This window comes from Aristolochia californica, unplaced genomic scaffold (genome assembly GCF_029961685.1).
Source record: "Aristolochia californica isolate CCGP_79_NKW_82.1479 unplaced genomic scaffold, dmAriCali1.0.hap1 SCAF_1, whole genome shotgun sequence".
Taxonomy (NCBI): Eukaryota; Viridiplantae; Streptophyta; class Magnoliopsida; order Piperales; family Aristolochiaceae; genus Aristolochia; species Aristolochia californica.
The window spans coordinates 57566777-57583563 of record NW_027181770.1 but is presented as its reverse complement, the minus strand read 5'-3'; the positions used below and the strand labels follow the sequence as shown (position 1 = coordinate 57583563).

Sequence of the window (16787 nt, the reverse complement as noted above, 5' to 3'; positions counted from 1 at the left end):
TCTCCCTCGTTTGTTTGTTAGTTAATTTTAAAATTTATTATTGCAGTAAAAGAATAACCCGAGGTTTCAAAGGTGGAAAATATACAAGGGAAGCGCTTCCCGACCATTCATCGGCCCGAAAACCGCATTTCTTGCGAAACAAAAATCAATACCCTTTTGCAGTTTCCACGCTTTCCCTCCCTTCTTTTGGAGGGAAAGAGAAACTGGCACTGAAATCCGTTTCTTCTTTTCGTCTTCTCGCTGCATTTACTGCACCAGGAGCTCTCTCTCATTTGGTAGCAAGTCAGGCTTTTTGGTTGTGTTATTTGAATCTGCGGAGGATCTTTTCTGTGCATCATGTTCAATGCAGGTGGGGATCGTTAAATAAGTTTCTATCTGTTATATAGCTTCCTTCTCTTTCTTGTTTTTGCTTGGTTTTTTTGTCTGAGTGGACACTTTAGTTGGCTTCATCTATGTTAGGGTCGACTGAATTTACTGGACTTGCTTCATTGACTCTGCTAGTTCTGATTTGCTGGGAGTGATCATGTCCTGAGAAAGGCTATATTGATTGCTGGCGCTAGTTTATTTATGAGTTACTAGGGTTTATCGTCCTGTTGATTAATCGAGTACGCGGTGCTTCGGAAACGTTTAAGTACTCTGATTGTCTAATGACGGTTGTTTGTCTTTGAGTGCCCTTCTTTGGTTTGTTTCGTGTGTTTCTCATTCACGACTTCCGGTTATTACATTTCTTAGCATGTTCTGAGCGCGTATACTGTCTGTGACGTCCTTTTGTCTCTTGACGGGTTATAAAAGTTGTTAAGGAACAATATGTGTTAATGTATTATGTTGTTCAATAGTAACCGGTCTAGAAAGTCTAGTTGTACCCATGGTTGGAATGCAATCAAGAAAGTCTCAATTTTGAATTTTATGAAATTTCTCGTCTTATGAATTGAATTGCAGAATTTTGTGTGTGTTTCATGAATTATTATTTTATTCATTTACAAAATGAAGCAACTAGAACATTTCTCAGTCCATGTCCTGTGTTCTAAAATTGTGCATCTGAAGGTCTACAAAAAGTCTTACACTAAAAATGACTGTGGCCCTTTATATGTTTCTCCTTTTAAGCTAATCCATGCTTGCGTTGTATCAAGAATGCATCAAGATTTTCTGTTTCTCTGTTTCTATCTCATGTCTCTTTTTAAAAAAAAAAAACATGTGGCTCTTGTCTCAGTCAGTAAACAACTATTTCTTTTTTTCTTTTGTTTTTTTGAATATGACTCATCTTCAAGCATTTCCTTGTTTATGATATTGATCCTTTCTTCTGGACCTCTACTTGACTTCTAGGTTGACTAGTGGAACATGTATGATGGTTTTCCATCTTGGAAGTGCAGTTTTGTGCATGATTCTAATATATATAGTACAAACTCTTGAATGGTTTACATGGTTGGTTTATTTTTATTGTTGTAATTACTCCATGTTGGACACTTTGACGAATTCAGTTACGATAACTTGAATTATGCTGGTTTGTTTAAACCACTCACGGCATGAAGTTCCATCCTCTGTGGCTTTTCAACTTGGATGATTAAGTATAACTTTCTTCTGTAATATTTCATTTATAGTGACCATGGAAACTCTGGTAATAGAGCAAACAAGCTGTAATAATATTTTGTGGTGCACGTGCAAGTTTTATCTGTCCAATTCCTTTCTGTCTAGGCTTCTGGCCTTCTTATACCTTTTGCATCTCCTTTTTCTCTTAATGAAATTTATTATCATGCAAAGAAAAGTCTAATCTGCCATTGAGGTCATAATTTTCAGATTCTTTTTATTTTGGAAATGCAAAGATGTTAGATATTGAACTTTATCGGCATGGACCTAATATTACTTTGCTGATATGGCTGTAAATCTAAAATTTTCATAATTACTGTCACTTATTATGTTTGTGATGCTTCCTTTGTTGTACATTATTTAGCTGAAAATATTTTAGTAACCTTACATTTATAAAGTAGCTTCTGTAGTGAAAAATCTTCTTGTGTATAATTTGGCCTGGTGTTATTTTATTCAGAATGGGAGCTTTTTGATCAATTTTTAAAATATCCTATGGGTTTATGGTTAATTATGAGATGCTCATATGAGTAAACCAACTATTGTTTGTGCTTGAAAATGAAAGATTTATGTTCCTGAGCCTTTATGTCACCATTTGTTTACAGATGGCCTTTGAAGAAGTTATTTGATATGCAAGTCCCACTGAGGGTGCAAATGATATTCTTGTTGTTGAAAATTCTCTAATTTGGAAAACATTGCTCTTTGGGTATCTGGAAGAACGTATTGTTTTCCAAAGGATGCAAACGAGAAGAAAGGTTTTGTCCACAAATGGATCACGTGAACTTGTTAGTTCCATATGCAGACAACAGAAAAAGGCATTGGCGCATGTGCAGGTTGCAGAAGAGAAAGTCACAGACTTGATTACTTCTTCTGCCAGAAAGCAGAGATTAGGTACTGACACTGTACAATTTTTGTGCTTTTGTTCAACTTTATAGAGCAAATGGAGACTTAAATTTGATTCTTGATATCATGTTACTTTTGGTATAGTTGGTGCCTATCTCTTGTCATTCTATCTTCTTCTAGGAAGTTCAAGTAAAATTATTGAATTATATGCATAAGAATAGTTTGGTCATTTATATCTTTAGTTAGATTGTCCCTTTTATGTTAGGAGTAAGTTTGTCTTGGTATATGTGCTTGTCTTTAGGGAGTTATGGTCAGTTGGGTATAGAGGGGCATTTATGTACTTTTGATTCATTATGACATAAGTGAGGATTAATAAGGAGGGGTTGAATTCCAAACCCCCCAGAAAGTGCCAGAACTCTGGATTTAGCGAGTTTTGTCTGCAATCGAGTTGGCAGATCTGGGCACTTTGCTCCAAGTAATGTGCCACTCATAGGATATTGCAAAACATTTTTAACTAAGAATTTTGGTTTCCTCAAGTATTTTCTTGGGATTGTGGTAGTAACAAGTATGACAGTGATTGTTTTGACATAAAGGAAGTATGTTGTGTATATGCTACTAGAGTATGATTTATTGGGAGCAGAGCTTGTTGAGACACCCAGGGAAATAAACCATAATCTTCATAAAAAGTTAGTGCTGAACTCAAAGATAAGGCTATGTATAGATGGTTAGTAAGCAAACTGATTTATGCGACAACTACACAGCTTAACATCTTGTTTGTTGTAAGTGTAATCAATTAGTTCATGGAGTTTCCAAGAAAGATTCATTTCGAGCTTGTGCATAGAGCATTGAGATATATCTTAAGGGAGAACATGTTTAAAATTTTATGTATAATCCACATGATCATTTGCATATTCAGGATACTCTGGTATTGACTATGTATGATGCAATCTAGACAATAAGTCTACCATTATTTATTGTATATTTGTTGGAAGAATAAGAAACAGAATGTGTATCCCCATCTAGTGTAGAAGCATAATATTGGGCAGTGACTTAAATGATTAGTAAACTCCGATGGGTTCAAACAATTTCGTAATAGTCAAGCTTCCGAACCAAGTATGTGATCGTGATGCATTGTGACAATCAAACTACTATTTTCAATCCTAGCAATCCGATTTTTTATGAACGAATTAAACTTGTTGAGCTGGACTATTATTTCATTTGTAATGCTGCAATGAGTGATGCGTTGGTCACTCTGTGTTAAATTTGTGGAATATGGTGATGTGTTTACTAAGGCTTTGAGAAAAAAAGTATTTAGAAATTTTTGTAATAAGTTGGGGCTTCTAGATATATATGAATAAGCTTGAAGGGTTGTTTTGAGTTATATGTATGGGGATAGTTTTGAAACTTTCTATTTATCAGATTGTCCCTCTATGTTAGGAATAAGTTTGTCTTGCTGTATGTGTCGTATGGTTCAAGTTTTAGTTAATTATGATTAGAGTATTATGGTGAGTTGGCTGTAGAGGGGCATTTATCTACTTTTGACTCATTATGACTTAAGAAAGGATCAATAAGGAGGGGTTGAATTCTGGACCCCTCATTGAGTGCCAAAACCCCTCACTCTTTCTTTCTTTCTTGTGCTTTCTCTTATCTCTCTTCTCTCTCTCTTTCTTCTTAGTTTTGCACTTTTATACTTTTACAAAAACCACACCTTTGTCTACTTAGTGCTTGAGATTAGTGTGATTTCTTGAAGTGCACTGGTATCAAAGTTGTTGGAGTGAAATAGTTGTAGAAGTTTATAATTGTGACCATTTCCTTTTGTTTGTGTACATTTTGGTTGGCCCATGTCTTTGACTGATTAATTGATTCAATCAACTTTAAATTCACCTTATTTTGGGGTTTGCTTAGATGTTTAGGGTAGTATGTTCAGAGTGATATTTTTAAATTTAAAATCCTGTCTAGTAGTCATTCCTATAGTAGTGTGAGAGACTACTTTCTCATGCAGCTGCATCTTTCCCTCCACCCACTCCCATTCTCCTCTCTTCCTCTTTATTTTTTCTCTCACTGCTTGCTGCTAGACAAGCAGCTGATGCTGCCACCCAGCTGATGCATGCTTGCTACCACGTTCTCTGTTGGTGGCTCTTTTTGCTTCATTTGTTTATCTCATCCCTTCTCTCATGTGAACCGGGAATAAAATCTGGATCAAACTAAGTCTCAAATTCTATATTGTGGAATTTTATATGCTAGAAATACATATCCTAGTAGTGCTATTCCGTGATGAGTTTATTGGACTGCTCTGATTTGTCTCTGAAACCCTTTGCATCCATTGAAAAGATTCAGAAGTATCTCCTTCTTGCTCCATGTAGATGTGCTGAGCTTCTTTTCAACTCGATAAGAGCTTTCTAGATCAAATTTTCATTTTTTATAGTTTTGGTTGTTTATGGTTTGCTAATTCTTGTTAATATTTCAGTGCCAGGCCCTGCTGGATCTGTTCCAAGAAAAGGTAGAGATATCAAACCCTTGAAGAAACTGAGTTCAAACAATATTTTGGTGGAAAATGAAGCTAGAGATACTGGTTCAGCATATGACACTACTAATAGAGTCTCTATTGACCATCAGGTGAATGGCCATGAGCTTAACTTGAAGTTTTTTATTCTGTTTGAGGTCACGTGTGGAACTCTGTACAGCTGTCATCTGCTATATACTATCTTAGTTTCTGTCTTAGCTATCTGATTTTTAGTTAGAAGATATTCAGAAAAAAAGAAACCTTAGGTGACAAGAAGAGGAAGTTTTCACTAATATCAATACCAATGGTAAGTTTATTTTTTCCCTTTTTTTAGTAATAGTAGTATTTATTCATATGATAAAATATGGTATATTACAGGGAAAATGTATCATTAAATTAGAAGTAGACACAAAGATGATAAGTACCGTAGAAAAGGCCATTGTCTAATGACACCCCTATTTTTTCATAAAGATGATACCTTGATTTAGTGGATTATATTTCACAATCTAGCTCCTCGATAGTATGACTCCAGTAGTACAGAATGGCCATGTGATATTCTTTTATTTTTTAAAATGTGAGGCCACTCTGAAGGGTCGGTCCTTCACATTCATGTCTGCAGATTACCTTTTTCCATCAGTGAATTGAAAGACTATTGTTTATAGATAATTGGTGAAACCATTAGTCAAATCCAGTGAGCCTGAAGACAAGAGATTTGTTTATCTTTGCATCCTGCTTGAGCTTGTATACCTTTGTTGCTTCTGTCACAGCACAGGGTTAGGCATATCATTGAAGAGGTTTATATTATGGTGGAAAGGTGTCCATCATAGTGGAAAGTTCTAGTTAACATGTGGGCAAGGAATGCTTCAGTTAGCATGTTATTTTAGTAAAAAAGTTTTTGTTAATTTTAGAGAGAGAGAGAGAGAGAGAGAGAGAGAGAGAAGCATAGCTTCCTTTTTTAATGTAATGCACTTACTAAAAGCAAAACTTCCCTAAGTCCCAATTACACCCAATTATATCTTACTAAGCCTAACAACAATAAGAAACTCAAGCACAAGAGAATATTGAGGAAATCTTCCTCCCACACGTAGAATTCATCTCCTTTTCTTCTTCTTTGACTGCTTCAACTGTGAGACCTTTGCATGAGACTTTATATTCTTTGACATGACTTCTTCAATATGCTCCCTCAAGTTGGAGTTCGTAACTTTAAGTTGCAAAAAAATCTTATAAGGTTTATTTGGAGGTAGCCCAATGGATATTACAATGAGTAAATGGAGCACCAAGAAAAGGTTTGTTTTATGCACCCTAGGGTCACTTAAAGATTGAGGCATACTCACATGCGGATTATGCAAGGTTAAAATTGGATATAAATCTATTATTCACTATTGTATTTTTGTTGGTAGAAACTTAGTTAGCTAAAAGAGTAAGAAACAGAATGTGGTGGTTTGCTCAAGTGCAGAAGCTGAACACCGAGCAATGACACATACATTAAGTGAACTCATGTGGGTTAGATTAGCATTATAGGAGATAAGTTTTATTGCTAGAGAGGCCATGATTATGCACTGGAATAATCAAGTTGCAATCCTCATTGCAAGCAATCTTGTATTCCACAAACATACAAAACATGTAGAAGTTAATTGTTATTTCATTTGTGATGCTATGATGAGTGGAGCAGTCATCACACTATATGTTAGGTTTGCTGATTAGACTGGTGATATTTTCACTAAAGCTATGAGCAAGAAAGTGTTTAGAGTTATTTGTAACAAGCTGAAACTTTTCCATATATATGCTTTAACATGAGGAGTGTTAAAATTTGTGTAGGGATATTTTGGTCATTTCTCATTATTGGTGTATACATCCGTAGTTAGCTATAGTCTATATGTCATGATAGGAACCAATGGTTCAAGTTTGGTTAATTTCTGAGTCGTATTCATGAAGTTATGTAAGTTGGGGTTATAAGGGGTATTATTTTAATCTTACACATGTAATCACTTGAGTGAATAAAAGAGAAAAGGAAGCACGATTTAAACATCCAACTAATGCAGTCTCAACTGCTCTTTCTCCTCTCTTCTCATTATTTTAGTTTTCTCCCTCTCTTTCTTCTCCAATTTCTCTCTTTTTATCTTTGTCATCGCTTGTTCAAAAGATCTTATATCACTTATATCACTTTGTTGGTCTATAAAAAAACTTTATTGTGGCATGTCAACAGCTAATTTTCATGAATATTCATGTCTTTGTTTTAAATTGTCATACCATCTTCAACTATGGTGGTGATAGCTGAGATTTGATGGGATATTTGGAAGCTCTTTGTGATGCCTTGTACATGTTAATTTTTTTTTACTCATTTCAGCACCTTATTTACTGATGTTCACCTCTTCTGGTATTCCTTTGTCTGTTTAAACAGGAATTGTAACATATATGCATGTGTTTCCTTGCACATTCTCTCTTGAAAACAACAGCTATATGAGAGCTGCTTTGGGTGAAAAGCCAAATTTAATTGGGAAAGGTCAAAGTGTTAGACTAGAGTAGACCATAAGATAGAATGCATCTTTCATTTTACTAGCTTCTTTTCTATAAACTACTAAAGATACAAGTTAATGTAAATAGTTTGTGATAGATCTAAATTCTTTTCTTGATGTATGCATTGCTGTAATTTTCACTTGAATGGATTTACTGTAGGACTGTGAGAGGAGAACCACAGAATGCAAAGTGCAGACATTGTTTTCCCCATTGTATCATATTTCTAAACATCTTGATGAGGACATGTCTACAAGAGGTACTATATAGTCCTTTTAATGTCTTCTACTGGTAGACCTCCCTTTTACAGTTGAGATTTTTATTACCTGTTAACCTTCTGAATTTGGTGTTTGTTTTAAACTTATTATAAATTTGTGGTTGTTAAATGAAAAAGATGGAAATAAAGAACTGACAGGTAAAAAGTTACTTTGACACACATGTCATCGATCTTTACGTGTTAATATGATATTACATTAACTGCCAACAATCTCTTGCTCAAAAAAGGGTAGAGAGAGAGAGAGAGAGAGAGAGAACCACTTGAACCACACCCTCTACCATCTGAGGCTCCCTCATCCTTCTAATTAGATAATAAAAAATTAAAAGAGCTGAAATGTATGTGTATGGACCGAATTTAAACTATTTAAATATTTTTTTCTATCATAAAAAAATGTAGCCAAGTGGCAAAAGATACATGAAGTAGAAAAGCTAATCCATTGTAAGAAAATTTCCCACAACAAGATGTTTATGTGAAACTTCACTCCTAGCCATGGAGTCAGCAAAGTGATTTAAGTGCCTAAGAGTATGCATCCAAGATTTAACTTGATGCTGCTTTCTTCTTCTATCAGTACTAAATGTAATAGTATTTTTCATGTTCTTTCTTTCATAGTAATGTTAAGGTTTTTAGCAGTGAGAATCACAAATTGATGTTTTGAATGGTCCCGATTTTGTGCAAATTTCAGATCTCTTAATATGTGAGGACCGGATGATAACTGACAGTCCAGAAGGTCATGGCGATGCAAACATATTTTCCAGTGCTTTATCTCCTAAAGAATCTGACCTCTTGGGTTGCAATGAGGAAAAAGTTGGGGTAAATTTGTCTTCTGAGGTTTCTGCCATATATCTAGCAATGCAACAATCAAAGATGGAATGTATAGATGAGTCAAGTGATGATTCAGTATCAGAAGTTTGTGTTGATGCTGATGAAGGTGATGACCTAGATGATTTTGATCCGTACTTGTTCATTAAAAACTTACCTGACTTGTCCACTGTCGTGCCAACCTTCCGTCCTATGCTTCTGCCCAAGCAGACACGGAGTTGCCCTCGAACCACACTTGTTTTAGATTTGGATGGTAAGTAATTAAATCCATTTCTTTATTTTGAGTTTCTATTGTTTTCCTTGTTTTGTCCTCTGCAGGCAGTCTTTATTTGCTTGATAGTGATTGAACATATGAAATCACTTTCATACTTGCAAGAGAAAGGAATAGGTGTTTTCCTGATTTTCATCCTCCCCTGACTTGGCAGAGACTTTGGTGCACTCATCGCTTGAACAAAGTGAGAATGTGGATTTTAAGTTTCAAGTCAATTTTAATCTCATGGAGCATGAAGTATATGTACGGTGTAGACCTTATCTTAAGGAATTTATGGAGAGGGTTGCTAGTCTATTTGAGATTATTATCTTCACGGCCAGCCAGAGCATCTATGCAGAGCAACTCCTCAATGTGCTGGATCCCAAAAGGAGATTATTTCGTCATAGGGTTTTTCGTGAATCTTGTGTTTTCGTTGAGGGTAACTATCTGAAGGACCTCTCAGTTCTTGGTCGGGATCTGGCACGTGTCATCATAATTGACAACTCCCCTCAGGTATGTCTAGATCACTTTCATTCTCATTAATGTTGCTGAGCATTGTGCTGTAGGAAACTTTTGGAGCTCTTGAGGCTGTACTCTCTATTTCCCTCTCCCTTTCTCTTCTCTCTTGTTGAAAGTAATAATAGTAAAGAAGAAAAAGAGAGAAGAAGAGAGGAGCATGAGAGAGATGGAGGAGAAGAGCGTGAAAGAAAACACTTGTTAGGGCCAGAGATCAATCCTTTTAGGTATTATATACACACTTAAGTGAAAAACACATCAAGTAACTCTTTACACAACTTATAGCTCTCTGACTATAATTCAGAACAAAATGAAAATTGAAATATATAACTCTAACGTGAAGACCAACTTACTACAATCTTATAAGGGACATAAGTTGTTAAGCACCTAGCTAATACTATTCAAAAGACCGACTTTTTAGGAGCGAAAGGCATAGGTACTTAACCCCAGGACCAAGTGGGTCATTGTGAGCCCATAATATCACACCCCACCTTCACAAGCCGACGACCCTAGCGGCTTTACTTGCTACCGACGAGGAGGGGTGCCTGTATCTGGGATTTGCGATCTCCCGTGCCTGTTGGAAATCGAACTTGTGACTATGCGTTAGCTCTGATACCAAATGTTAAGCACCTAGCTAATACTACCCAAAAGACCGGCCTGTTAAGAGCGGAAGGCATAAGTACTTAACCCCAGGACCAAGTGGGTCACTGTGAGCCCAGAACATAAGTCTATAAAATGACTAAAATACCCCTCCATGTGTATTTTGATATGTACCTTTCTCTTATTTTTACGCAGGTGAAAAGGGATTGTTGACTGTAGAACTTATGTATATATAGATATGGTTAATCTTTTACATAATTCTACGAAAGGGAATAGAAAGAAGCTTTTGACAATCTGATAATCCCTGGCTTCCAAGATGGATCCTAGTTAGACCCTTAGTGGTGAACTCTTTCCCTTTAAGTGGGACACAACTGTACTGTTATTATTGTTTTTTTAAAAAGGGTGCAATTTCTTTATTATGTGAGAAATCTAAAATACATAGCTTGAGTACAAGAAAACCTTATCATTATGTGATACGGTGTCAAGTGACCTTAATATAGATTCTCTTTCTGGTTGTTGAATTGATATTTTTGAAAGGTATTATTAAAGAAGAAAAGAATATTTGAAATAGTATGTGTATATGTTCTCACACTAGCAAGAAACCCTCTCAAACTTTGCTAGTAATATTCACGAATAACAGAGAATGCCGGAATTTTTTTGGCCTTATGGATGTGTGACCCTTTTATATGATTAAGCATTCTTTATTCGTGCACATGGATTTCCCCTCTGTCGTTCCATTGCTTACAAGAACAGAATGGAAGTATGACAGGAAGATATTTCCCCTTTACTGAGATTATGTTCCAGAGAATAAAATTGCTGGAGCCCTCAAGCTCGTCACAGCTGAATTTTGAGTTATTTGTCTGTAGGCATTTGGGTTTCAAGTGGACAATGGAATTCCAATTCAGAGTTGGTTTCATGACCCCACTGACCGTGCACTTCCAGAATTGCTCCCATTCTTGGAGAATCTGGTGGGTGTTGATGATGTTCGGCCAATTTTGGCCAAGAAGTTCAATCTTCAGGAGAAGGTAGCTGCTGCGGTTGGTGACTCTCTTAGGTATCCGTGAATATATCTTTCATTAGAAAAGCCAGACTTTATGAGATTTCTTGTCTGCACCGCTGAACTTTGTAACTTTATAGCAGGGCTTAGACAAGGCATCAAAACATAAAACTCACTCGCCAATTGGGTAAGCTGTCTATATTGCCACCTCTGATTGTTATTTGTTGCTTCTCCCTCTTTTGTTATTGTAATCTTTTTATTGTCCGAGTGGTTCAGACAGTGGAAAGGAGATAATCTGCTTGTTATATTATAAACGTGAAATATTGACTTGCTGAGAGTTGGAAAATGGTGGTGATATGACCGAAACCAAATAATTGCTGATTGATTTGCGAGGCAAGCAAAATTGCAATTTTGATTGATGGCCTGCGGGCTTATATTGTTCAATGTAGGGGAGTCAGTGAAGAACTCAGATTTTGAGAATCCCTTGACTAGTTCGGTTAGAAGCAATTAGAAGTGAGTGAAGTTGATCAGTTTCACTTTTTAAGGTTTGGACTAATCATTTCTTTATAAAATTAAACAAAAACAACTAGTCCCCGACTTACAAATCGGGCCATGTGCATCTCTGCCCGCAGCCTCTTCATTGACCAAAAAGCTCTTCCTGACGATCTCCCAGGTCACTAGAGCAACTAACTCTGTTGTTTTAACAGAGGTAGGGGATGGGGCCTTTCTCCTTACCTCATTTTTGTTAAACGAAGGTCTCGGAAGACAGAAATCCTTTTTGTTTTGTAAAAGACAGCAGGGAGAAATCAGCCCTTCTTGAAAATTAATTGTTTGAAAGATTTCGTTGATCCTTGTCCTACATCTAAAGATAAGAAAGTAGTTTACAAAGTATATCGATTACATTGATTTCTTTTAACAAATAATAAAAGTGCAAAAAAAAAAAATTGATGGAAAGATCATCTGAGCTAAAGTAAAAGAGTTCTTCCAATCTCTTATTTGGAAAAAAAAAATAGTGATGTTAGGTTTCTTGGAGTTTCTTTTTCACTACTAGAGTAATTTGTCACGGTTTAATTATCTTCAGATCTTATTTTGGTGGATAGCTTTGGTTGATGGATCTTTGTTGGCAGCACTGGTATGCTTATTATGAAATCTTTGGACATTCTAGCTTATTTCATTGTATTTGGAGGTCTGCCAACTCTTTTGCTAAAGATTTTTGTCCTTTAACGAGGCCTTGACTTCGGTCTTTAAAATAAATGATCTTCCTAAAAAGTTCTAGCTAAAACTTGCACATTGGAGGTTCTACCAGCGACCCAATTCTAAAATAATCAGAGGTAAAAAAATATCAGTGATACTTTTAATAGTCCCATAAAGTTAATTTATATTAAATTTAAATTAAGAAAAAACCCCATCTATTTTTCGGCCCTGTTGTGTTGTACAGCCCAAAATGAATAACATAGCAGATGTTCCAGGTCCAGCCCATAGAAAAGCTTTGATTGGTTCTGATAAAGATTAACTGAACATTGATTGACCTTCAAACGAAGCTGAAACACGAGAATGGAGTCGCGGGAAAAATCGCTGAAAGCAGCTTCGGTAGAGGTCGCTCGGCAATTCAAATCTCTGGTCGACGCGGACGACATAGAGTCCATCAAACACTTTCAAAATCTCATGTTCGTTCCTCTCTCTCTCTCTCTCTCTCTCTCTCTCTCTGGATTAGTTTCGAGCACCTTATCTTGCTTTCGCCGATCCTGTTCAGAGGCTGACAAAGAAGAATTAATTATTTTTTTTCCTTTCTGAAACTGGGTGCTTCAGCATGGACTCTTAGACCTGTGCTGCATTGCTGGAATGAATGAAAATATCTGAGGTTTGGAATCTTTTGGATTAAAATCAATTGATTCTGTTTTGGCTAAGTAGTTTTTTTGTCCGATCTAAACGGAAGTTATAATTAATCCTTGCGAACCTCTTAGTTGTTTACAGATATTAATTAGTCTATTCTAGTACATTATTGAGAAACCTGGCGACTGATGTTAGGTTGAAGAAAAGAAATAGATAATTCCAAATGCCGATCAATTGTTGGTAGACTATCGAAAAGTTTTTTTTTAGAGTAAACCTATAAATATTGAACAAAATTTTTATTTCTGTTTCTGTTATTTAATCTTTGGTGAAGAGGGATTTCGTGAGACTAGTAAAAACTCCATTTTTTTGTTTTTTTTTGTTTTGTTGATTCCGGTGATGTTACCTGTTCAGTGATGAGAGGTTATTATACCTAAACGCTCTCTCTGGAAGTTAGATCATAAAGAAACTTCTGAGATGTTCGTCGTTTTCTGTCACTGTTGCTTGCTGTGTTGCATATGTTTTCTCTCCAAATTTGGCAGATACGGAAAAACTGGAACAATGTTAACCAGTTATCTTGTTAATTTTGTTTTTTGAACCTCTAAGACCTTTAACTCTTGTAGACTTTGCATTGAACTGGTTTTTATGAGTGCTTTCTAAACACAATCTCCATTGATGTCTGTTTTAGAAAAGAAATTTTGTGACATTGTTGTTGAAAGTTAAATATCATAGTGGTTCCTATTTGATCTTTTGACTTTTAACCTTTTATTCTAAAGGATCTTGATTTTAACGATCATTTACCTGATTCCCTTTGTGCAGCTTGGGGAGGCTTCAGGATGGCAATGCAGTGCTCTCACATTTTAACGACTATTCAGAACAGTGTTATGCAGCTGTTTCTGGTGAAATAGCAAAAAATGCACGTCTTTTGAAGTCTATGAAGTCAGACCTGGACTACATATTTCAAAAACTGAGGTAAAAAATGTTTCAATAATTGGTACTTTATTATTCTGTTCTAAGGTTAAGAGCATACTTTTCAAACTTGGTGAGTCAGTCAACTTGTATACCATCTTATTCTGTCAGTGTTTTTTAAAATCAAAGGCGCGTGCGTGCACAAGAGGTACACGCGCGTGCGTGCACAAGAGGTACACGCGCGTGCGTGCACAAGAGGTACACGCGCCTATAGCTTAGTTGGTTAGAGCATCGTTTGATAAAGAGAATGTTGCATGTTCGAGACCTGCATAGACCAAAGGCATATATTTTCCTTTAGTCCCATTTCCTTTAGCCCCACGTTGTTAAAAACAATAGAGACTTCCTAGGTTTAATATAAAAATCCTTCTATCCCCCTTGAGTTCATGTGAGACTCACACATGTGCAAGTGCGAGTCTCTCATGCTTGCACATGCACGTGGTCTAGCACATGTGTGGTATCCCACACGTGTTCAGGTGGGCCCACATGTGCGACATGTGGGGCAAAAATAGGATGAGTGTTTTTAAACGATTGGATCAATCCAACTGTTTAGATAGATCAAGATCAGAGTCGTTGGATGGAAACAATTACAAATCTGAATCGTCGGATCAGGCAGTTACAAATCTGAACCGTTGGATTAGTTGGTTGCAGATCTGAACCATTAGATCGAACAATTATAAGATCTAAACCATCAGATTGAGTGGTTACAAATCCAAACAGTCAGATCATGTCGTTACAAATCCGACTGTCAGATCAAAGCGGTTACAGATCTGGATGGTCAGATCAAGGGGTAGTTTGTTTTTCCCAAAAGGGTTAGAAAGTTCTATAAATAGAGTTGCTAAACGTGAGAGAGAAACAAAGAAGAAATTATGAGCTCTAAAAAGCGTTCTGAAAAGAAGAAATCATTCTTTGTGTTCTTTAGAGAAATTTCAGTGTTTTTGAACAGGTTCGAGCACCCAGAAAAGGTCTTGCAAAGTTCGTGGGTATGTCTAAGAGGGCAGAAAGGTCCGTTATATCTTGGGAAGGGATCGTCAACATCCGATACACTATAGAAGGCAAATCCCTTTCGAAGATAGTGAATATACACCTCAGGCCTGATAGATGTATTATTTAAATTATTTATTATTTATGTCTGATTGGTGAAGCTTGTTGGCAAAAGGTACCCATCGGAATCAAATATTAATTTTGGTTTATTAAAGTGTTTATTAAAGTTCTGTGAGTTGCTTTAATATATATTTCCATTAGATTCTGGAGAAACTTTAGAGCATTACGGATAAGAGCTAGATTAATGGGGGATGCGCCAATGTTATAGGCTAGCCAGACAAATCCTACACCTGGTTCCAGTGAGATTCAACGATTCAGGAATTGCTTCTGGTTGTTATATTAGTTTTTTCAACTTTAGCCGACTGGATATCTCTCATGCTTGTCTCATTGTCTCCAAGTTATAGTCTTCCAGTTGCTGGTTTACTGCAGAAACATCCTGTTGCTGGGGTTCATCTAATGGTCTTTATGGTTTTTTTATGCGTTTCCAATCATTATTTTCCATTTCCTAAGTCGTGCTTAGCTCTCAAGTGTTGACTAGAGTATATAGATTAATCTATTCCTTGCAGTCATGAAAATGCAGCTTCAGCTTACCTGCCTCCGGGTTTCTCTTAGTGCTTTTGTGAAAGAATGCTCTTTAGGAATTTCCAGTAATTGAGTTGATAATAATCCTGAATCTTTTTACTGTAATTCCAGAAGCATGAAGGCAAGAATTTCAGCAACGTACCCAGATGCATTTTCGGATGATTCTGTATCCAAAATACTGGACCAAAGACCAGATCTGGAAATGCCTCAGCAATAGTGGAATCTGCATAGGTTTTTATCAGTTTATATTTATACATCTTGCAAAAAAAAAATTACTCATATTTGTCCAGTTCTTAGATAAATCATAATCAACCCATTTCACCAAAAAAAAAAAAAAAAATCTTAATCAACCTTCACTTCTCGGAGTTGTATGCTGCTTACAATTGATAACCTTTTCCAGGACAAGGCACTGCTTTAAGAATGACAGTGTAGAAAGCTCAGACCAAGAAGGTTTGGCAGAATACCAATTTTATTATCAGCATTTTATCATGCTGATTCTTGAAAACATCCAAGACTCAGAGATTGTTTTGGTAGCAAGCTTTCTTGTCATTTCAGTTACATTTGTAAATCCTAGATGTTGCTATTGTTAGGTTGAACTCCTGCAGACAAACTTTGGCATTAAGAAAATGTATTCTCCACCTCATATAGGGGGGGGTGTTGGTTCACACCGAAATACGTGAAAGCAGCCAATCACATATTAACTTCCGATTACTGCAGTTATTGATATCAAAGAACTTTTGTTTCTTAAAAACATTTTGTTCTATTCCAGAAGCAATCAGTTCCACGTTTCTTCCTCTCAAGGTTGAACCAAGTTGAAAATACTTGACAGTATACAAGTATAGCCAAACTGAACCCACAATCTATGAAAATTCCTTTTCTGCAATCTTTTTCCTTTAGTTTCATTGCAAAGAAAAACCAAAGCCATACCCCAAAAAACTGAATACAAGTGGAAGACCTGAACCTCACTCCTGTACAGCTCTTTTAAAAGACATTGACTACTCTCTCTTAGTATAACGACAGTTGTTCTCTTTGTTCTTTTGGTATATAGTGAGACGGAATTTTAATCTTTGGTATCTTGTGAGAGAGGCAGCTTTTCCTTTGGTGTACTGTGAGAGAGACAACTTTCTTTTAGGTGTATTATTAGAGAGTCAATACTCTCCCTTATATAGATTTACAACCTAACTATGAAAAGGCTAGACGGTAGCATGTCTTCTTCTACTGGGAAAGGGAGTTCTCTATAAACTACAACTTTCCTAGTATAACGTTGTAATGGGACGAGTAATTTTTTTAACTTTGAACTTTCTTAAGATAACATTCTCCCACTTGAAGACATGTTCAGACATGTTCAGCTTCTTAGAATTACTAAGGGACTGCCTCTACAAGTCACACTCTGAGTAGCTTTGCATTTGCATGAAGCTTTGCACTAGTTGATCATTTTATGAGTTGGGAATGTAACAAGTAATAG

At 36.2% G+C, this 16787-nt stretch overlaps 2 protein-coding genes across 4 annotated transcripts; both read left to right on the top strand.

Moving 5' to 3' along the window:
* The first annotated feature begins 117 nt into the window (after positions 1–117).
* On the top strand, positions 118–11233 carry LOC137952567 (uncharacterized). 2 transcript variants are annotated; one of them, XM_068799655.1, is made up of 8 exons: positions 118–349; positions 2187–2472; positions 4892–5040; positions 7604–7700; positions 8401–8790; positions 8963–9300; positions 10770–10957; positions 11044–11233. In XM_068799655.1, exons 2-8 carry the CDS (start codon positions 2319–2321, stop codon positions 11048–11050), a joined length of 1323 nt encoding a protein of 440 aa, XP_068655756.1. In that variant the 5' UTR covers positions 118–349; positions 2187–2318; the 3' UTR covers positions 11051–11233. The 2 variants fall into 2 exon arrangements, with proteins under 2 accessions (XP_068655756.1, XP_068655753.1); XM_068799652.1 differs by having other exon boundaries at positions 10770–11233.
* A 1218-nt stretch (positions 11234–12451) lies between these two features.
* On the top strand, positions 12452–16023 carry LOC137952584 (kxDL motif-containing protein LO9-177-like). Of its 2 annotated transcripts, XM_068799668.1 has the most exons (4): positions 12452–12567; positions 13550–13702; positions 15434–15553; positions 15723–16023. In XM_068799668.1, exons 1-3 carry the CDS (start codon positions 12455–12457, stop codon positions 15537–15539), a joined length of 372 nt encoding a protein of 123 aa, XP_068655769.1. In that variant the 5' UTR covers positions 12452–12454; the 3' UTR covers positions 15540–15553; positions 15723–16023. The 2 variants fall into 2 exon arrangements, with proteins under 2 accessions (XP_068655769.1, XP_068655765.1); XM_068799664.1 differs by having other exon boundaries at positions 15434–16023.
* Positions 16024–16787: the final 764 nt, after the last annotated feature.